Source organism: Microtus pennsylvanicus, chromosome 2 (assembly GCF_037038515.1).
Source record: "Microtus pennsylvanicus isolate mMicPen1 chromosome 2, mMicPen1.hap1, whole genome shotgun sequence".
Taxonomy (NCBI): Eukaryota; Metazoa; Chordata; class Mammalia; order Rodentia; family Cricetidae; genus Microtus; species Microtus pennsylvanicus.
This window is the reverse complement of record NC_134580.1, coordinates 119,073,866-119,094,165: the sequence shown is the minus strand read 5'-3', so window position 1 is coordinate 119,094,165 and position 20,300 is coordinate 119,073,866. Positions and strand designations below refer to the sequence as shown.

Sequence of the window (20,300 nt, the reverse complement as noted above, 5' to 3'; positions counted from 1 at the left end):
TCTGCAGTGTTAGCTGGTTAGACTCCTCACACTGAAGGTTACAATCGGGCATGTTACCGCCTACACACAGTGTTTCTCTCATGCAAATAGTTAAGATTTTTAACAGGACCTTTGTGAGGAAGGAGCAGCATAAAGAATATAGACCAATGTCTTAGGAGGGTCCAGTCCTCACCTGTCGATTCCTACAGCATGAACTCATGATTTGTACAGAGCAATCCGAAGAGGATGAAGTCTACCTTAAATGTCTAGATGTATGACCAAGGAGGAAGTCTACCTTAAATACCTAGATGTATGACCAACAGTCTTTGGCATCTTCATTTTATTTGGTGGGACATTTTTCATTTTATTCTCATCAAGGCCTTTAAAGAAATACCAGGTTAAGAAAAAGTCCATCTTTCACTACTTAAAACAATTCATGTATATCAGAAAAAAATTCAGGTTATTAAAATAATATTTGTTTTTTATTAACGGTTACTTCTTTGTATAACTTAAAATTTTAATATATATGTTTATGTTTGTGCATTTTAATTTTTTGTAAGCTACAATATAACAAAGATGCTAGACTTTATGTACACAATACATTTTATGAGAGGAAAAATTTGACTATAATAGAGAAAACAATTTTAGAAGTCAATCTTGCTAGTACAATTTTTTTTTTGTATGTGTAACAAAAGACGTGGAGACACCATGTGTCAAATCATTTCATCTGGATGTTCAATGCAACCAAATTCAAGACCACAAACCATCTGAACAACCCTCTGGGGCTCCTTAGTGGGACTTGACCTACATTTCAGCCTCTCTAAATCACAGAAAAATATATTCATAGCATTTTGTAGTTTTCCAGTTAACCATTCCCTACCCCTGCCCACCAACTTAACAACCAAAACAAACGATCACAAACGCCATCAAATGCTAAACCACTCACCGTAAATGCCTGTTGAGATGCAGGGAAATGCCTGTGAATAAACCAGAAAAACAGCAGTTAGTGTTAAGAGAGTGGTTGGGGCTCAGAGTCATCTCTCTAGACATCTATTTTGCTTGACAATTGGATTGTTTCCATTTATGAAGTTGCGCTCAGAGCTGTGAGTTCAAGCACTTAGATGAACTCACAAGACCCAGCCGTTAAATTTTCAGGACTCTCCTAAGACAATTGTTCAGCCATTATTATTAAGAAATTACAAAAATCGGCCCGGCAGTGGTGGCGCACGCCTTTAAACCCAGCACTTGGGAGGCAGAGGCAGAGGCCAGAGGACCTCTGTGAGTTTGAGGTCATCCTGGGTCTACAAAAGCTAGTTTCAGGACAGTCTCCAAAGCAACACAGAGAAACCCTGTCTCGAAAAACAAAAAGAATAAAAGAAAAAGAAAAAGAAAAAAAATTAACAAAAATCTTGTGGTACATGACTGTAAACCCTGCCTTCAGAGGGCAGAAACAGCTAGATCTCTGTGAGTTTGAGGCTAGCCACAGCTACATAGTTAGTTATGACTGTAAACCCTGCCCTCAGAGGGCAGAAACAGCTAGATCTCTGTGAGTTTGAGGCTAGCCACAGCTACATAGTTAGTTCTAAACTAGCTAAGACTACACTGTGAATCCCTGTCTTAAACAAAGAAGCAAAATGCAATCAATAATGAAATAAATAACACCCAAGCAAAGACAATTTAATGACCAAAACTGATCCTTTGCCATCACTTTGCGCCATTTCTCTATTGTGTTTTTCCTGATTCTTTACATCTCTCACGTGTGTATGATGGAGGCATCGCATGGCAGTAGCTGCTCAGCAAGCGGCTTCTTTTGCCTCTGTGCTATGATCCTCCATTGGTGTTATGAAATTTGGATATCCCAGGCAACAATCATCAACCATGTCATGGTACAACTGTAACCACAGCCTTGGCGCAAGCACACATTTTCGGTAAAATTCATAAAAATTCATTTAGTGAAAATCAAGTAGCTACTTCGATTTTATAAGAATGTTGCATATTTTGTTCTCATATGCAAATTACACATCAGGAACATTTACTCTAAACTTATAAAGTGCATATACTTCTGCTGGGGGAAACAATACTAAACTCTTACTGACATGTAACAGCTCATACCATGTTGTGCTGATGAACAGTAAAGATTCTCACTTCAAAAATGAATGCACACATGCAGGTGTACATTTTTCTTTTTGAGGAGGTTTTCTAGTTGTGGAATGTGACCCAGGTGTGTATATACTTCTGGGTAAGTTATTCAGGTCTTTCTGATCTTTGTGATTTTCCACCATAAAAGACTTATGACTTAGCCAACTAACTAGAACCAGTAAGGTCATGAATCTTCAAGGAGAACCTACCCCTTCGACTTTACTAGACCAGCATAATCTTAACTGCATCGGAAACTTAACTTTTACACAGAGATAAGTGCGGCTCTCACTCTCATCAAAGAGACTTCTCTTTACAGCAAACAGAGACTAACAGAAAAAAACCACAGCTGGCAGCAATGGGGGTGCGTGCCTTTAATCCCAGAGCTCTGGAGTCAGAGGCAGGTGGATCTCTGTGAGTTCAAGGCCAGTCTGGTCTACGGAGTGAGGATCAGGAAAGTCAAGACTACACAGAGAAATCCTGTCTCAAAAAGACAAAACTTTGGAGGTGAGCTTTGAGCTTTTAAAAGCTATGAGAGATGAAGAACTCTCGGCTCCTTCTTCAGCAACATGTCTGCCTGCATGCTGCCAAGCTTCTTATCATGACTATAATGGACTAAACCTCTGAAACTGTAACCCAGCCCCAGTTAAATGCTTTCCTTTCTAAGAGTTGCTGTGGTCATGGTGTCTCTTCACAGCAATACAAATCTCCTGCAACACTAAGACAGATCCCACTAAGAACGGTAGTAAATGGAAAACATCAAATCTACTCAGTAATATATTTGGAGGTTACTTGTTTCATAATGCTTTACTGAGCATTATTTTTTCTCTTTTTTTTCCCTTATAGGTCCTTTGAGCATATATTATGGTGTCTGGTGTTTTTTTTTTACTTAATTTCTCTGTGTATGAATATGCATGTCTATATATATTTCTCACATTTTTTTCTTTGACTATTTTTGTCTGGTAGTTTGCTTGCTTTGTCTTATTCCTATTTCTTTGTTTTTTATGTTATCTCAATTAATTTATATTATTTTACTAAAAGTACTAGCTCTTGTGCTCTCTCTTTTCTTGTGTCTCCAACTTGGAACAGTCAGTACACTAGGAGGTGTGTTTTGAACTTGCAGGGGAAAGGAGACACAACAATTATTTCCACACACAGGTACTTTCTACTCCACACTTGGTCCTTTCACTTCATGCCTGGAGCAGTTCACTTATGTTTTCTGAGGGTCAGTTTCCTCATGAGCAAAAGGAAACTTTAATGCCAGCCTCCAAACTTTTACTGGAATAGTAAGAAGAAAAAGAAAAGCAACATTGTCAAAGAAGCTACATCTCCATTAACAATGACTCCAAGAGAGGATACTCCAAGAGTGATGTCTAGCAGGTTGTTTCAAAGGACTTACTGTCCTGGAGCAGACTGTTCTTGCTGAAACACTATTGATGCTTTGGATCATACGCTGATTTTTTTTTTCTTTGGAGGCTGTCCTATGCATACTTGGAGTGTCCCTGGACACATCCCTCTAGATGCCAGGGGCCCTTTTCTCGTCATGACAGTAAATGCTTATACGGTTAAATGTTCCTTAAGGGACAAATCAACCATCTCTGAAGACCACTGCTTTCAGAAGACAGCCTTCCATGAACAGACTTTTCAGGGACTGTCTCAGCTACAGAACGACATCTCACTCAGAACCTTGACCCTCCCGGGGCAGCCCACACCAGTAACAGATCGATGACTTGTACAAAGGCCTGGTCATTTTGGCTTCCTCGAAGTCATAATGAAGGGCCTTTCTTGCCTCAAGCTCTGCTCGGGGTCACCAGGGCCTGGCACTGGGCCTGATTCCCACTTCATCTTCTCCTCTTGTCTACTGCAGCTTCTTTCCCCTTTCTTGCCCAGATGCCAATCCTGAAATATTTGTTAACAGACATCTGGCACACTCAGCACGTCTCAGGGTCTGCTTCCCGGGGAATTCATCTCAACTAACTGCCCTCCACTTCACTCTCAAGTCCAGTTACCTGAATTGTTTCCCCAGATCCAGCAGAAGAAAGAATGCACTGAGCAGAGGGGGGGGGGGGGGGGCAACTGTTATTTGCCAGAACTCCAGTCTTCTTTTGGAATCAATCATGCAACTGCACAGCTGGGTCTAAATGTATAAAATGCCTTGTCTGTTTTAACAAGGAAAAATAACTTCATCTGAAAATGACATTGCTGCCTTAAATGTGAAGGGAAATGGTGATGTCATGGGGGATGACTTTGGTGATATTATTGTGTTAGCTCAAGAGGCAATGATGAAGCCGAGATGGAAGTACAATGGCATGCAAAATTTATTTTACAGAAAATAAGTTTGAATATAATTCATTAAACCAAATTCCCACCATTAATCACTCTTTATTGAGAGGGATGAGAAAGAAGGGGGAACGGGAGAAGGAAAAAGAGAGAGAGGGAGAGATCAGCAAAGGGATTATTGTAGCACACATAGGGTCTGTGTTCTTTGCCATAATAAATTTTCAATGTGGACATCAGAACTGAGAAGTTTAAGGTGTCTTTATTTCAAAGTTGCACTTAATATAACATCTTCCTCAAAACTCTTCTCTCAGAGAGAGATGTGAGATTGTATCTAGACCCAAGCCAATTATTTCAGTTTGTTTGAAGTACATTTAACACAGTGGTCACTTATAGACTTTGAGAAATGACATCAGCAGCCCAATTTGTAAGCCTCTAGAATCTCCTACCAGCAAACTGAGAGATAAAAGGTCTCTGTGCTAATAGAGTCTGATCACCGAGCATTCAGAAACCTGATTCGTACTCTCCTCCACACTCCACTTCTACCTGATCCCTTATGTTCCCATTCCCACCAGCCCTCAAGTCCACTCACAAAAATCAGCCATATAACCTTCGACCTACGGTCTGTCTGGTTTATGGTATGTGCTAGCATAAGGGTGACACAGAGACTGTGGCAATGACCAATCAATGACTGGCCCAACCTGAGATCTATGCCATTAGAGTGAGCCCACCCCTGACACTGCCTGGAACACCAGGACACAGAGGCTGGATGGCCCAGAGACCTAGGATAGAATCAAACACAACTGGAGGAAAAAGAAATGTCAAGGTAATGATATCTAAGGATATTCTGCTATACTCATAGATTGGTGCTTTGACCTAATTGTCATCAGAAAGGCTTCAATAAGCAGCTGGTGAAAACAGATGCAGAGACCCACAACCAAATACTAGGCTGAGCTTGGGGAATCCTGCTAGATAAAGAAGGAAGGATTGTAGGACCCAGAAGGGTCAAGGACATTTCAAGAAAACTTATAGAATCAACTAACCTGGGCTCATGGGGTGGGGGGGTTGACAGAGACTAAACCAACAACCAGAAACCTACATGGACTGATCTAGGCCCTATGCATGTATTTGACAGTTATGTAGCTTGCTCTTCTTGTGATACTTCTAACAATGGGAGCAGAGACTGTCTCTTACTCTTGCTGACTTTTGGGTCTCTACTTTTCTTACTGGGTCGCCTTACCCAACCTTAATACATGGGGAGGTGCTTAGTCTTACTACAACTTAATGTGTTGTGGTTTGTCAATATCCATGGGAGGCCTGCCCCTTTCTGAATAGAAATGGAGGAGTGGATGTGATGAGGGCCAGAGTGGAGGTGGGAGTGAGGAACTGGGAGGAAAGAAGGGTGGGGAAACTTTGGCAGGGATATAAAATAAGCAAATTAAATAAAAAGAAAGAAACCTACTTGTAGGGATAAGCCCAGCCCATTAGGGGGAGTGTAAGTCTATTTCCCCATTAAAGCTGTATATATTATTACAATCTATCTACATTCATTTACACCGATACACCTACTTTATGGCATTTGCCTTTCAGCTAAGTTTTCCCAAGCCAGAATATGTTCGCTCCCTTGGGAGGAAAACAATCAACCCATGACTTGGCAAGGAGACAGGACCCTTCCTTTCTGAAGCTATGAAACAGAACAACTGAAACCACTTCCTTAATCAACAGGTTGGTTTGACACACTTACAAAAGCACCAGAATCGGTAAGTCTATAGATTGTGGCTCCTTTGCTCTACTACATCTGCCCCCAATTTGTCACCTTCTATCTCACTAGCTGGAGTGATGTGGGATTCCCCTCTGTAGGCTATGAATGTGTTTTATTACCATTTGTTATTAAAGAAGCTGTTTTGGCCAATGGCTGAGCAGAGTAAAGTCAGGTGGGAAACCTGAACAAAGACATAAGACAGAAAGTAGGCGGAGTCAGAGAGCACCATAGCTGCCGAAGTAGAAAGACACTAGCCGCCAGCCAGAACCTTACTGGTAGGCCACAGCTTTGTGGTGACAAACAGATTAATAAAAATGGGTTAATTTAAGATGTACGAGCTAGCTAAAAACATGTCTAAGCTATTGACCAAATAGCATTATAACGAATATAGTTTCTGTGTGATTATTCGGGTCTGGGAGGCCAGGAAACGAATGAGCAGTCTCCACCTACTCTGGCAGGCAAAAACAGGAGCCCTCAGTCTCCTCACTTGACCCTGACATGACTTCTGATTGCTACCTGAGAACCCTTGTACTCACTACTTGATTTTCTTGATTTTGATTTTTCAAGCACTGATCCTTGAAAATAATGGAAAGAGTTTTTCCCTCATACGTATTCATGGTCAAATCACTCACTCTTGGATGGCAGCTTTGCATTCTGACAGTCCTGACCCAGTCTCATTTCCAAGGAAAGGTGTCCACTGGCTTAAGGAAGTAGCACAGGGCACTGCTTAGCTACAAAGATGAACAGATGGAGCAGTTCTAGGATCAGTGACCGGTTGGTATAAATTAGCTACAAAATGTTCCCAACCTTGGAGATCTTTCAATTTCTGAGCCAACACACATATTTTATAGTTCATTCAAGTTTGGGTAGATTTCTCATTATTTGCAAACAAATAACACTACATGACACACCTTCTGTTTAACTGTTTTTAATTATGGATTACATTGGGCTGAATTGAGGAAGCTGTCACTTGCGGGAAACATTGTTTTGCTTCTCTCTGTACTACTAAGAAAAAGTGTTCTGTAGGTTAAAATATAGTGCTTGCTTATCGTTTAGAATTTGCCAAAATTGGTAAGTTTAATTTATTTGCATAATTCTTAACAGTAGATCTCTATAGCAGGCATGAATAACCCTTTGATATCAGCCTCGTACTGTCATCTACAAAGTTCATGTTTGAGAATTGTGAAACATGTGACCCTGGGGCCACATTCTGGGCACAACTGCTAAACACGATTTTTTTAAAAAAGGAGAAAAGGATTATTTCCTAAAATTGTTTCATATTTAGAGAGTAATAATTCTGAACTGCTACTTTAATCTGTCATATGCAGTAGCAGTTTTTCAAACTACTATTTCTGCCCTGTCCAGAACAGTACTCATTCAATACCTAATAAACCCTCTGCTCTAGCTTCTTCCTAGCCTCTACCACTCCTTTTAATATTTGCAGCTAGTCCCTTTGCTAATGCTATGGTGTCCACAAAGGCCTTCAGACAGAAATTAAGACATATGTAGCTCTTCAAAGGACCACCCATTGATTAATCAACCAAAAGTCAGGGGATTACAGGTGTCTAGTAAATCCAAAAGGAATGACAGACAACCAAGTATTCCAATGAACAGACAGAAACTTTTTAAACAACTATTGCTTATTGTAAAATATCCAAAGTACAAGAGGAATGCTATTGAAGAAATTAGAGTATGAACAACTGTATCTTAAACACAGTGGAATCCAGAGGACAATTCTGTATCCTTAGTTGTGCCATTGTTTCCTCATCTAGGAGGCAGAGGACTTTGGAATTTCTATTTGACATGAATAGTGTCAATCCAACTCAGCATGTGACCCACTAAAGCTTCCTCTGAGTTTCTACAATACTCTCTGAATATTTTTGGCCAACTCTATCATGTAATACATTTTGAGGTACCAAACACTTGAACCTTGCCTTTTAAAATCTATTATCTGTATGGTAGTAGGATCAACATGACCTTCATTGTTGTTTCCAAGTCTTTTCCTTCCTCCTAGTCATACCCTTTACTGTATGATTTCCCCACTTCTTCTGCAATGGATGGGATGCTTGTTCTCACCCATCCCTCACCTCCAAATTCATACACTCAAGTCTAGACTCTACTCTATTGATGTTTGGGGGTGGACAAAATCATGATGCAGAACCTTCATGAGTGAAATGAGTACCCTAGTTAGACACTATGGATATAGCTGGTTTTGCCCTTCACTATGTGAGGACACAGAAGAAAATTGCTGTCTGTATCATTTATAAACAAAACTGAGTAGCACCCTACCTCAGATATATCAATCATGCAATATGTAATTATTTATTGTAGTACCCCCAAGTGACTAAGAGATTTTACTGGAGTTGTACTCAGTCAGGTCTGAATGTTTATGCCAACTTCCAATTCATTTATTGAAATCTAAATGCACCGTGAGAGAATTTGAAGTTCAAACTGGCAGCTTTGAGAGGTGATTAGGTCAAGGGATGAAGCCCTCATAAATGTTCCGAGAAGGAACATGAAAGGGATGAACTCTTTCTGCCCAGTAAAATAAGTTAATGAATAAGGCTATGTACTAATAAAGAGAATCTCACCTAGACACCAAGCTATCAATACCTTGATGTTTAACGTCCTAGCCTCCGAAACTGTGACAACTAATGTGTGTTGTTTAAGTCATGTAGCCTATGGTATTTGTTACAGTTGTATGTTTTAATAAAGCCAAGGGCAACAGGATTTTCTTCATTCAACTAATGATGGATTTACGATTTACGTATGTGACTTAATTTGCCATATGTTAATATTAGACATGATATATGAGTTTAAACTTTTGTATTCTTGACCTTGGAGGAAACTCATGGAGACTATGGCATGTGAAACACATACTTCTCGCTGGCCCAGGAGAGCTGAGAAATAAACCAAAAAGAGTAACAGAATTCAGTTTTGGCTCAGTTGTAACCACAGCCAACCTTTGAGTATGTGAGGGAGAAAAAAATGCTCCCTGGTGAACGTTATTGAGTTGAGAAGTGGTTCACCACACAAAACAGTCGAAGCAATGCCAATGATAGACATCTACCCAAATTGTATGTAGTGACAATGTACTGGGACAAGGGATACTGGATACCTATATAAGGTGATTATATTCATTTCCTTTGGAAAACAAAATTACTTAATGTGTCACTTATAGTACTATGTTAACTATAATATGGAAAGTTAGTAGTTGAGTGAGGGAAACACAGGTACAGTGATGAGAGATTTAAAGTAGGAACCAGAGACTAAAGTCATTCACTACTTGAGTCAGTGGCGTGGCCACAAAAATGTCTCAGTTTCCCCATTTTAACAAAGAGTTGAAGAAAATGTCCTATCAAGTTATTCAATTGTATAATGTTATTTTTTAAAGAATTATGAGAGTTACAACTTGTGCTGTGAGGTAACAGCATGGCTGTAATAATGAACATAATTTCTCTAATCACTGCAAAATGCTGAGCATTGAGGTCAAAACTCTACGGATGCTACCTGATTTATTTCACAAAAGGACTGTGATAAAGCAGTCATTGTTTCCTGCTTATAAACAGAGAAACAAATTATGATGGACAATGGCCAATTGTTAGTAAGAAAAACTAAAGAGTTTGTTTATTTTCTTGTATGAAAAGTTACTGATTTTATCTTTTCTTCTGGCTTTAAGGTTTTTTATCTTGGTACCATAAATCTGGAACATTGCTGGAAGCTCACAATGCAAGGGGTTAATCTATTACTATTATTCCACTAAGTGAATTTAGTATCACACTATCCTCTAAATTTACATCTCAACACCCACAGATTAGTGGATCTCTCAGACCTTACCACCTTCCCCCTTTTTTTGCAAGGGGAAGTGGTTAACCAGCAGGGGAAATTTACAACTAATTCAAATGCAGAGAGTGAGTGTCAGTAACTGCTAGGCCACAAGTAGTATGTCTGTATCATACCCCTCCACTCAAGGTTCACAGACCTTTTGGGAATGGCAGGTAGAGAGATTAGAAAAGCTGGATATCTTAAGAGACTAGCAAGAAAGAGTTCTTTCTGGACATGACTAGACCACAGCTCTCATGAATTCATGGCAGCTGTGGTTGCTTGCATGAGATATGCAGAAGATCAAGCCAGTCAACATACTAGTATGGAGGCACGAGAGGATCATGAGCACACACTGCTAACTGAAGAACTATTAATAATTGATAGTTTCTGAAGAAAAGTGTTTTCTTTAAGCATGTAACCCTGAAGGTCAGCTATGCTCCAGTGGATAGCCCAACCATGAGCATATGAGCAGGTCAAATGAGACTCAGTGGATTATTTAAATATATCTAAACATACCTGCATGCATGCATGCATGCATACATACATACACGGATATACATATGAAATTGAGAGGGATGGGAGTAGAGGATCGACCTGGAGAGGAACTAGGTAAGGATCTTAATGTATGAGACCTCAAAAAACAAACAAAAATATTATGTTAAAATATTTCTTAATTACACAAATAACACATGAATATAAGGCTCAAACAATACAGGTGTGGTAGAGAACAATAGATACCTTGTCTGTCAATCATATCCCTGCCTTGTTCTTAATACACTAGCAATCCTCTAAGGCATAACTACCAGTAGTATGGTGGGCATCGTTCCACCCCATTCATTTGTATTCACAAAGTGTTTTCCTTTCCTTATTTCATCCAATCTCTCTCCACTATACCTTCACTAGAGGCAAAAGCTCATCATGGCACGAAGGCCAAAATTCTCATTCCCATCACTCTTTACTGCAGCTTTCCAACTGCTCATGATATTCCAGCCCCATTCCTTCCTCTGATTTTCAAGTTCTCAAAGCATGATCTTGCTTCTGTGCTGTAGGCCTTGATGTCTCTTCTGCCTGGGACTCTTCCTTCTGAGATGTCTCCATGGATTTCTTCCTCGTTCCTCTTAGATCTTTAGTCAAATGTTACCACCCCATAGGCTCTTCCTGCCTTCACCTAAGTCACTATTTGTAGCATGAATAATAAAAACCCAGAGTCAGATATTGGGGTTCAACCCAAAACCAGAAAAGCAAAGCAGCCAAGCCACTTGAGAAGTCTTACCTCTACTAAGGCTGCGCGACAGCAGACTAAGCAGACTAAGCAGACAGAGGTTCTCTCCCTCTCATTTTATATTCCATCTAGTGCTGGGATTAAAGGCGTATGACTCCCTAGGACTGGGATTAAAGGTGTAAGCCACTACCACCTGGATTTGTTTCTTCATTGATCTTGTGTAGCTCAGGGTGGTATTAAACTCACAGAGATCCATCTGCCTCTTTCTCCCAAATCTTGGGATTAAAGGTGAGTGCCACCACTGCCTAACCTCTTGTGACTTGGCTTTGCCCTTCTGATCTTTAGGAAAGTTTTATTTATTAAAACATAAATAAAATATCACTATAACTATCTTTCACATGACCTTCTGTTTACCTCCTAAAACTCCTGTTACCATGGACTCATTGCTTTCATTGACTTCCCAACTTCAATTCTCCATTCCATGTCCCATACTCATTGCCTAGGATGTAAGAGCTTATAAAGTCCCCCAGTTTGCTTATTGCTATATAATGATTCGAACTCAAAAAACATTTGTTGAGAATATTAATGAATAAATTATTCTCTTGTATGATATATACAAACACAGTCCCGTGTGTTTTCTTATGCAATTTAAAATATACATAATGTTTTGTGTTCCTGGAATACAACGTTTCTATTCTAGGCCTTGAGGACATTTGAATTTTAATGTGTGCTAAATTAGCTCCAGTTTATAATGGCTGCATATGAGACTATATCACAGGATTATTTATCTTCTCTGTACTGCTGAGCATGAAGGTTGTAATTTTTTTCTATATGAAAATAAAGAATCTAGCCACAAATATTCTTAGTGCTTACTGTGCTGTGGTAGGGGGCCACTCCTAACAAAAAATTAAGCCATTTAGCCACTGAGGGAAGAGAAAAATCACATTATCAATTTTGAAAACACTGCAAAAGTCCTTAAATTTGTTGTCATTCTGAAATATATTTAAAAAGTGTGTCAATTCTACTTCTTCCTGCCACATACGTGACTATCTTAAAAGGATGCTATCCCTTAAGTAACAACAACAACAAAGCAATTACTCTTGAAAATGTAAATGTCAACATAGTGCACATTGCATTTATAGCTGAGCAATTTGAAGACCACTGTCACTTAGAAGAGAATGTGAATAAGATCACACAGGAAGGGCCAGCCCGACGTTTGGAGTTCACTGGGGGAGCTCATCTAGGCACCATAATTATAAGCAATAACTCGATTCCTTTTTGTTTTCTTCATTATACCTTTGAAATAGCTGTCAGAAAGTCATTTATCGCCAGCTGCTTTCGTGTTTGTAATGATACAACTCCATGCAGTATAAAACAAACTATTATGTAGCCATGAGTAGCAGCGGTCCCCTTCCAAACTTTATATTATGCAAGAAGACAGCTGGATTAGTTCCACTATGAATTTATTAGGATGCAAAATGTTGGAACCAGCCAAGGGAAGAACTTGCTTGCTGCTTGAGCTTGCTCATATGACTGGTGGAAATGCTTTACTGAAAACTCTGCATATGTGAAAATGGGAACAGGTCTCCATAAACCTGCTGAACCGCAAAGAATGTTCGCTCCGTTCCATAATGTTCACTCTGTAAACTCCACATTACGGCAAAGGAAAGCAACAAGCCCAGATAAACCAAACCCTCCCATACAGCCTCTTGCTGCAAGCTCCTACTGAAACAGAATGCCCCCCCCCCAAACGGTGACTTTCAAATGACCTTGGCCAATTATGGTTCTGTCCGGATCCTCCTTTTCCCCATGATTAAGTACATATATCAGGCGAATTTGATAACTCTGGCCCCCGGGGGTAAAGAGTGACTGGGGATGCCCTTTGGTAGAGCTGGTGCAGTTCCCAGGGGAAATTGAGATAAGAGTCAATCATTTTAGATCCCCTGAGAAGTAAATTACCCACTTGAGGCTGAAAGGCCAGAGCTCTCAGCCTCTGCCATCCCTAACTGTGCCTTCAGAGAACAATTTCCTGATTGAAGAAGAGGTATAAGACCAGAAGGGTCCTGTGCACACACACAAAAAAATGAAAGGCACATCAAGAGTCCTGGCTGTAAGAACACAGGCCGTTGTGCAGGAGTTCTCGTGCTAGGGTCTTGGAATTATCCTTAGTGTGGCCATAAAGGATACAATCAGTACCTCATTGTTCACATGTGTTTTATGAACATGCACATGGGTGTGTTCCCTCTCCCATGAGGGCATTTGTGGAGGCTAGAGGTCAAAGTGGGGCTGTGTTTCTCACTGAACCTAGGGCTCATAAATGAAGATAGACTGGCAGGCACCCAGGTCTCAGTTATCCACTTTTTCAACCCTTGTCAGGTCTGGGAATGACATTACAGACACAGTGCCTCCACATGGATTCTGGTATATGAACTCGGGTCTCCATGCTGGCACACCAGGCACTAAACCAGTTGAGCCACCTCTCTGGCTCTGGAATACCAGACTTCATCATCCCCATATCTCTATGCGTACAGCTCAGAGTTTGCAGAGGACACACCCAGCACGTGAGCATCCATTTTCTAGTGCATACAAGAAGCAAGTGTTTCAGAATCAAATTTCCCTCCTCCATCTGGAAGCAGCAAGTTAGTATTTTTGGTCAATGACTCATGGGAGGCCATGTATACACTCCTGGACCCCTTTCTTTATGGGAAGAATGCGAAGTATCACCTGCATTGTCCAGAGGGTGTCAGTAATGGCTGGACAGTGCTTGGGATTTTGTTTTTACTGCTATCTACCATCTTTTTCACACTCAGCCCCCAGAGGCCCACAGCAGCTAAGGAAAAAACCTCAGACACATTCACTGACCCTCTGGCTCAAAATCTAAGCATGGGGTGTTGTAGAATAGAAAGACTAAATCAAAGGATGAAGGGAGAAGGGGCCATGCTGGGCAGTCTGGGGCCTTGAGAAACGCCTGGTTAGATAGAAGAATTCTTGGACAGTGTACCTGAGATGTGGAAACATTTTCAGCCACTATTTACCATGATATTTTGCTGTTTTTTTAATTGCCATTGTTGATATGGTTTAGAGACAGTCATATTATGCAGTCCAGGCTGGCCTCAAATTTGTCATTTTCCTATCACTATGAGTGATATAATTCAGCCATGCATTGCCACAGTAGTTCTACTGGATTTTTACCTGAACACAAATCACCACGAGGCCTAAATAAGAGACTATTGTCCAGAGATCTAGAGTGGGACACAGGGCCACTGCTAGCTCCCAGGGCCCCACTTTGGGAGGCAGGCTCTAATGGGCCCCTCTCCCCCTCACTGAGACATCATATAATTGCATCTTAGGCTGTGTCCCCTGAGAGCCAAGCACTCTCCCCTGGGAGGAGCTGAAATCCTTTTCTGTGTTACTAATTCCTCACCACGGGAACCACATAATTGGAGAGGAGCAGATTGCCAGTTTGCCAACACATATGTAGATTTTTGTGCCTGCAGATTTTTGACACCTCTCTCCTGTCCCTTAAAAATGTCAGCATGTTCCCTCCACAAATTGGGCAACTCTACTTCAGCCCTTCCGCAGTGCCGCGGTGTGAGCAGGAAAACATTACGTAAAGCAAGAGATGGGTTTCCGTGCCCATGCAGCCAGTTCTCCAGCCAATTAGATGTGCCAACACCTGACTCCACAGCACACTGAGGACGAGCAGGTGAGACGCCTGACAGTCGCTTCGGCCTCAACTCCAGCATGGCTTGCGAAGAAAGAGGGCTTCAAACAAGCGAGTTGTGATCATGCAGCTTGAGTCAATATGTAAAGGTAATAAATTCCTCTTTTCCTTCGACACAAAGGAAGACATTAGTCAAGCCTAATGCACACTTTATATTTAACAAGGGAATTAATTAGGGGATAATGAGTAAGAAAGAGATGTCTAAAAGACGCACTCTAGAGGAACGTTCATATAAAGGCAAGCAAGAAAGGAAGAGGAAAAGGAAATTGATCGTCACCGTCATATTTTTCAACTTCAAGAATTGCTACCCCGACCTCTAAACGTGGCTGTGCTTTGTGGGCTGTCAGTTGCCATAAGAGTTTGATCGAACGAGGAAAAAGAACACTATGAGGTCCAGTCAGTCGGTGCAAGGGATCTGCCTGATCGGGATGAAAGATGTGGCTTATTCCTGCATGTTTCTTAGTGATCACTGTAGGACTACAGCCAGCATCATCCAGGAACCACATAAAAGGGAGCTTGCAGCTGGCCCTTCACCATGTCCTGGGGGATGATAAGGGCACTTACATAGAGACATAAACAGGCCCAGTGTTGAAGAAGCTGGCATGCCAGTAACTCACTAAGAAAGAGGTAAGGATAAGCTCTTTCCCGTTCCTAGGGAATAAACTAAGCTGAGTGCCAGATTATAACTCTGGCTGAAAATGTGATGAAGTCATGCATTATCTTCACGGGTAGTGGAAAGGGAAGGATGGAGGGATGGAGAAATTCCTTACTGACAGGTAAACACTTTCAGCCACCACTAGTTCTGCTGGACTTTTATTCTGCTGGAAGTGTAATATAACAAACAGCAGAATTTTATTTTTAATAGAAATATCACAACTGCATATTAATTAAGGGCAAGAAAAATAAAGAACATCCATAGAGGGTTGAAACTCTAGCTTAGAAAATTTATCACAGTGGGACTCCTACCTATGCCTCTTCCTTTTGCTTGGCCTCTCAGTTTCCTCTTTTTTCTGAAATTTGCTACACCTTTCAAGAAGAAAAATGGTGATTTAATGAGGAATGGATATTGCTTACTGATCTTGAGGCCATACCCTGCAGAAGGCTTTCAGTGACAAATATGTGGCCAAGTATCAACCACATTTACACAGATAATTTTTTTTCTACAAACTCCTAACTTATCAAATGTGTTCTTTTCTAAGCCAACATTGCCTCATGGGCTCTTTAGCTCACAAACCAGCTTTGAGAGCTGACCTCCTTGGCCAAACTTCCTATCACCTTAAATTTAGTTTCAATATTCTGTTAGAAGTACATATGCCCAAAGCTTGCAGCTACCCCCAACAGTTATTTGTTCTAATTATCCCAGGCACCATCGGGCTCACCATAGGTTTATTTGTCTTCTCCACAGATGGGAATTTAAAGATAAAGAAAGAGCACAATCCAGTGCTCCTCAAACTTCAGCATATATCCAGACCTGGGCGGTTCGCTAAAACACAAACCATTTATAAGGGAAGCTGGTGGTAGAAATTTCATATTTTCTGTGAGATTCTGTATGATGCTAATGTTATCAACTGTAGATGTTTACTGTAGTAAGTGACAGAAGACAAAGGGGCCTTGAGCTCTTTCTCCACACAGCACTGCATTCATTCCAGCTAGGGCAAAGCAGGGAAGGGATCATAGTCCCATCCAGAACATTGATACCTGGAAAGCCTTCCAGAAATTAGTGATCAATCAGGAATAAGTCAGGTGGTAAAATCTGTGGTTTTCTCCTTATCATGACTGGGGACCATATTTAGACACACACTCCTCTCTTCCTGTGTCCTTCCACTCATATGATATGGTAACGCCATCGGCACTGTTGCCACATAGCTGTTGCCAGGGAGACATATTTGATGGTTCATTACTTCTCCAAGCCACATCTGCAGTGTAGGCATACAGCCAGTGTGTTTCTGCAAACTGCACTGAGAAGTTCCCCAGGTGACTAAGATGATCCCCAATGATGCTCTTCCTGGGCTTAAACTGTGAATGGCAGGAGTCAGCAAAGCAAATTCCTATGCAAGGTTGGTCCTTCTACTCCATGAATCTCTTCATGTCAGTACAGATTCTTATATTGACAATGAATACAATTATCCTAAGGAGAGACATCTGCCTCAAAAAGCCAGTGATATGCATGATCAAGCTGCCCAACAGGGCTTCTAGTTACTACATTAGGAATACTCTTTTGCTTAGGCCAATTTTCTGGAAAGAAGCACATGTGTGCACACATGTAGACATGCAAATATGTTAACAATGAGAAAGTTGTATCTTTTGGTATTTTTGTTTGGGAGTGAAGACAGAAGCTGAGATAGTTCTTCTTGCCAGAATTGCAAGTAGACTTTCTTGGGTTTAGAGGAAGGCTCTGTAAATGGTTTCCCGAGAGCCATTTCTATGCTAAAGACTGTGATTCAGTGGTCTGACAGGCTTCCAAGAATGCGTTCATTATTATAATCACCAGTTGATTTACACTTTTAAAAGAAACTGATTAAAGCTTCTTGGAAGTCACGGGCTCTGTTTAATTTCCTCTCCAGTTCCAGGCCACTTTCTCTTTGGTGCTGTGTTTAACTGGGTGGAATCCCCATTTCCTCTTCTTTCTGCAGCCACTGCCAGACTTTTCTTGTTTTGATTCACCAGGACAAGTTCAACCCTAACAAGGCACTCTGGACTGTCCTTATAAGCTTCTCAACTGCAAGTCAGCAGCTTAAAGAGTCAGGGGGCAAAGAGGAGTCTCTGCTGCCTTCAGATATGGTGTATTCATTAGTTAGGCCACTCCCATGCTCTCAAAACCGCAGTCTCAGGCGGGGTTTCATTCCCTTTGGATAGCCATCAACATTTGCCAAAAAACAAAACTTCTTGTTTTTACTTTTAACATACATTATTTGTATTTAATGGTGGTATTTACTATGTCATTTTTCATATACGTAACTTTTGAATGTATAAATATAGATACTATTTTTAAATATATACATATACATACAAATATGCAAATACATAATGTATTTAGATATTGCTCCCTTTATTACCCCTCTTGTTCCCCATCTCTTCTTGCTGTTCTCATTCTTCTTCCCAAATAATTCCCCTTTCATGTAATATATTCATATATATGAATATGCATATATATACAAATATTTCATGTAATATATATATATATGAACACTAAAGATTTGTATCTAAAGAAATACCATGATATTTTGCATTGGGCAATGAATGCAGAAGCTTGAAAGACCAAAATTATGCTGATGAGATGGTGGCTCTGCCATTCTCATCTTGAAATAGAAATGACAGAAGAAAAAATGCAAATATGTTCATAAATTGCAAATAAGAAAGTATATTTATTCATAATTATAGGCTTTATTCTATTTATTTTCCCTTGAATGATAATATCCTCTATTTCTGTTATTTATGGTAAGCAATGTTCTTGGAAAATTATTAGCAGTGTAGATGTGGTAGGCATCTTTGGGTACGTTTTATCGGAGAGACTTTTAAGTATATAATGACTCATCTATGGTATTTTATGAGCTATCATAAATGGGTCATTTGTCCAGGTAAGAAATTTAGTTGCAGAAAGAACATGGGACTATATTTAGATCTTAATTACATAGGCCAGACCCACCAGCAAAGTCTTTAGATATAATAATTCCTAAGCTCCCTAGAAGAAGGAACTGAACCTGGGAGATCCCACTGGGGCCATTTTCTGGCTTTCAGAGGCCAAGAATTTTTCCTTGAGAGTCTCAAAGGTTTTAAAAATGTATTTTATTGATTAATTAATTAATTTAATTTATTGGTACAGGACAGGCACACTATTGTGTGTGGAGGTCAGAGAACAATTTATAGAAGTTAGTTTTCATCTACCATGCAGGTCCCAGGATCAGACTCATTTAGGCTTGTCAGCAACCGTCATTACCTGGTACACTGTCTCACCAGTTCTGAACAATCTTGAAAATATACATAGTGCCATATTCTGTGATAAAATTACAGAAGACTCTAAATTTTGAATGGAAAACACAACCTGTATTAAATTAAGAAACGACCAGGATAAATTACTCAAGATGGAAATAGTTTTAGGCAAAGGTTTTCTTTATCCTACAATATGATACCACATTGCTTAGACCCTGTATTTTAATTCTTTTTTATAATTGGCTAATAAGAAATGGCATAATCAAGAAAAAACATTCTTACTCTTTCTGCCCTTATTTAAGATTTTCCTTAGTTCAAATGCTTACTGACATGAAGAAAGAATGTAACCATATATCATAATGGTGTTGAGAATTTACCATGTGTACATATCGAAACACAGAGAGAGACAGAGAGACAGAGAGAGAGAGACAGAGAGAGACAGAGAGAGAGACAGAGAGAGAGAGAGAGAGAGAGAGAGAGAGAGACAGAGAGAGAGAGACAGAGAGAGACAAAGAGAGAGAGAGACAGAGAGAGAGAGGAGAAATTCCTTACCTTTGAAAAGTCTATAGTTCAGTGGTGGAAAGTATATAAGAGCGGGAGGGAATGGAAGACACCAAGGAAACAAACCCCTTTAAATCAACATGATCAAAGCACATGTGAACTCACAGAGACTGAAGCAGCATACACTGATAACTCTCATCAGTGAGATGATGTTGGATGTTGTCTCATCAGAGTGAGTGGCCCATTTGTGTACACCAAACTTGTTAGCAAATGCCTAGCGCCTAATGAATAACAGCTGAGTGATTTAAGGAATGGGTGGATTAACGGGGACAGAAAGAAGAGAGTGTTTAATTTGTCATTTCCTTATGGCAGTGCTCACTCCTGCCAGAAATGTCATAAAGATATTTTATTCAGGTACTGGTGTCTGCTTTGCATATGCGACGTTCTGTGCCTTTGGTTATTTAGGTGGAGGGGTACAGTTCTCCATCTGTAGGATGCTCTCCTATTCCCTTGTCATGTATGGTGCTGAACTTGTTTGCTTTTAAATGACAGTCTCTCCTCTGGAAGCTCTGTTTGGTGGGACACATATTTTCCAGAACGAGGGAGGCCTGCAGCATTATGATAGCCTTTAAAAAAAAATCCCAATCATAACATACAAGAAGAATTAAATCCCTTGGAGCTTGCTTATCCTCTGCTCTCCAGGTTCTTACGTGTCTCATTAACACAAACAAAATTACAGGCTGTTTGAAGGTTCTAACTGCTAGCAACAACTAATACTATTTACAGTTATTTTTACAAAAGCACTCACACCTTTTGGAAAAATAATGAGAAACTAATTACCATTGATTTAGCATCTGAATCTTTTGAGCTTTGTCATCGTTCACTAGGTATCAAGGATTAAATGCAAGGCAAAGACAGAGAGGAAAAAAATGTTGGGAGATGCT

The 20,300-nt window shown here is 40.2% G+C and overlaps 1 protein-coding gene across 6 annotated transcripts in view; it reads right to left on the bottom strand.

The window, feature by feature from the left end:
• Window positions 1–20,300, bottom strand: part of Macrod2 (mono-ADP ribosylhydrolase 2) — a 1,861,794-nt gene that overhangs the window by 587,309 nt on the left and 1,254,185 nt on the right. For all 6 annotated transcript variants that reach the window (XM_075962323.1, XM_075962324.1, XM_075962327.1 and 3 more), the window contains exon 7: window positions 926–956. In XM_075962323.1, coding sequence (XP_075818438.1) covers window positions 926–956 — 31 coding nt within the window. The remainder of the gene's footprint in view (window positions 1–925; window positions 957–20,300) is intronic.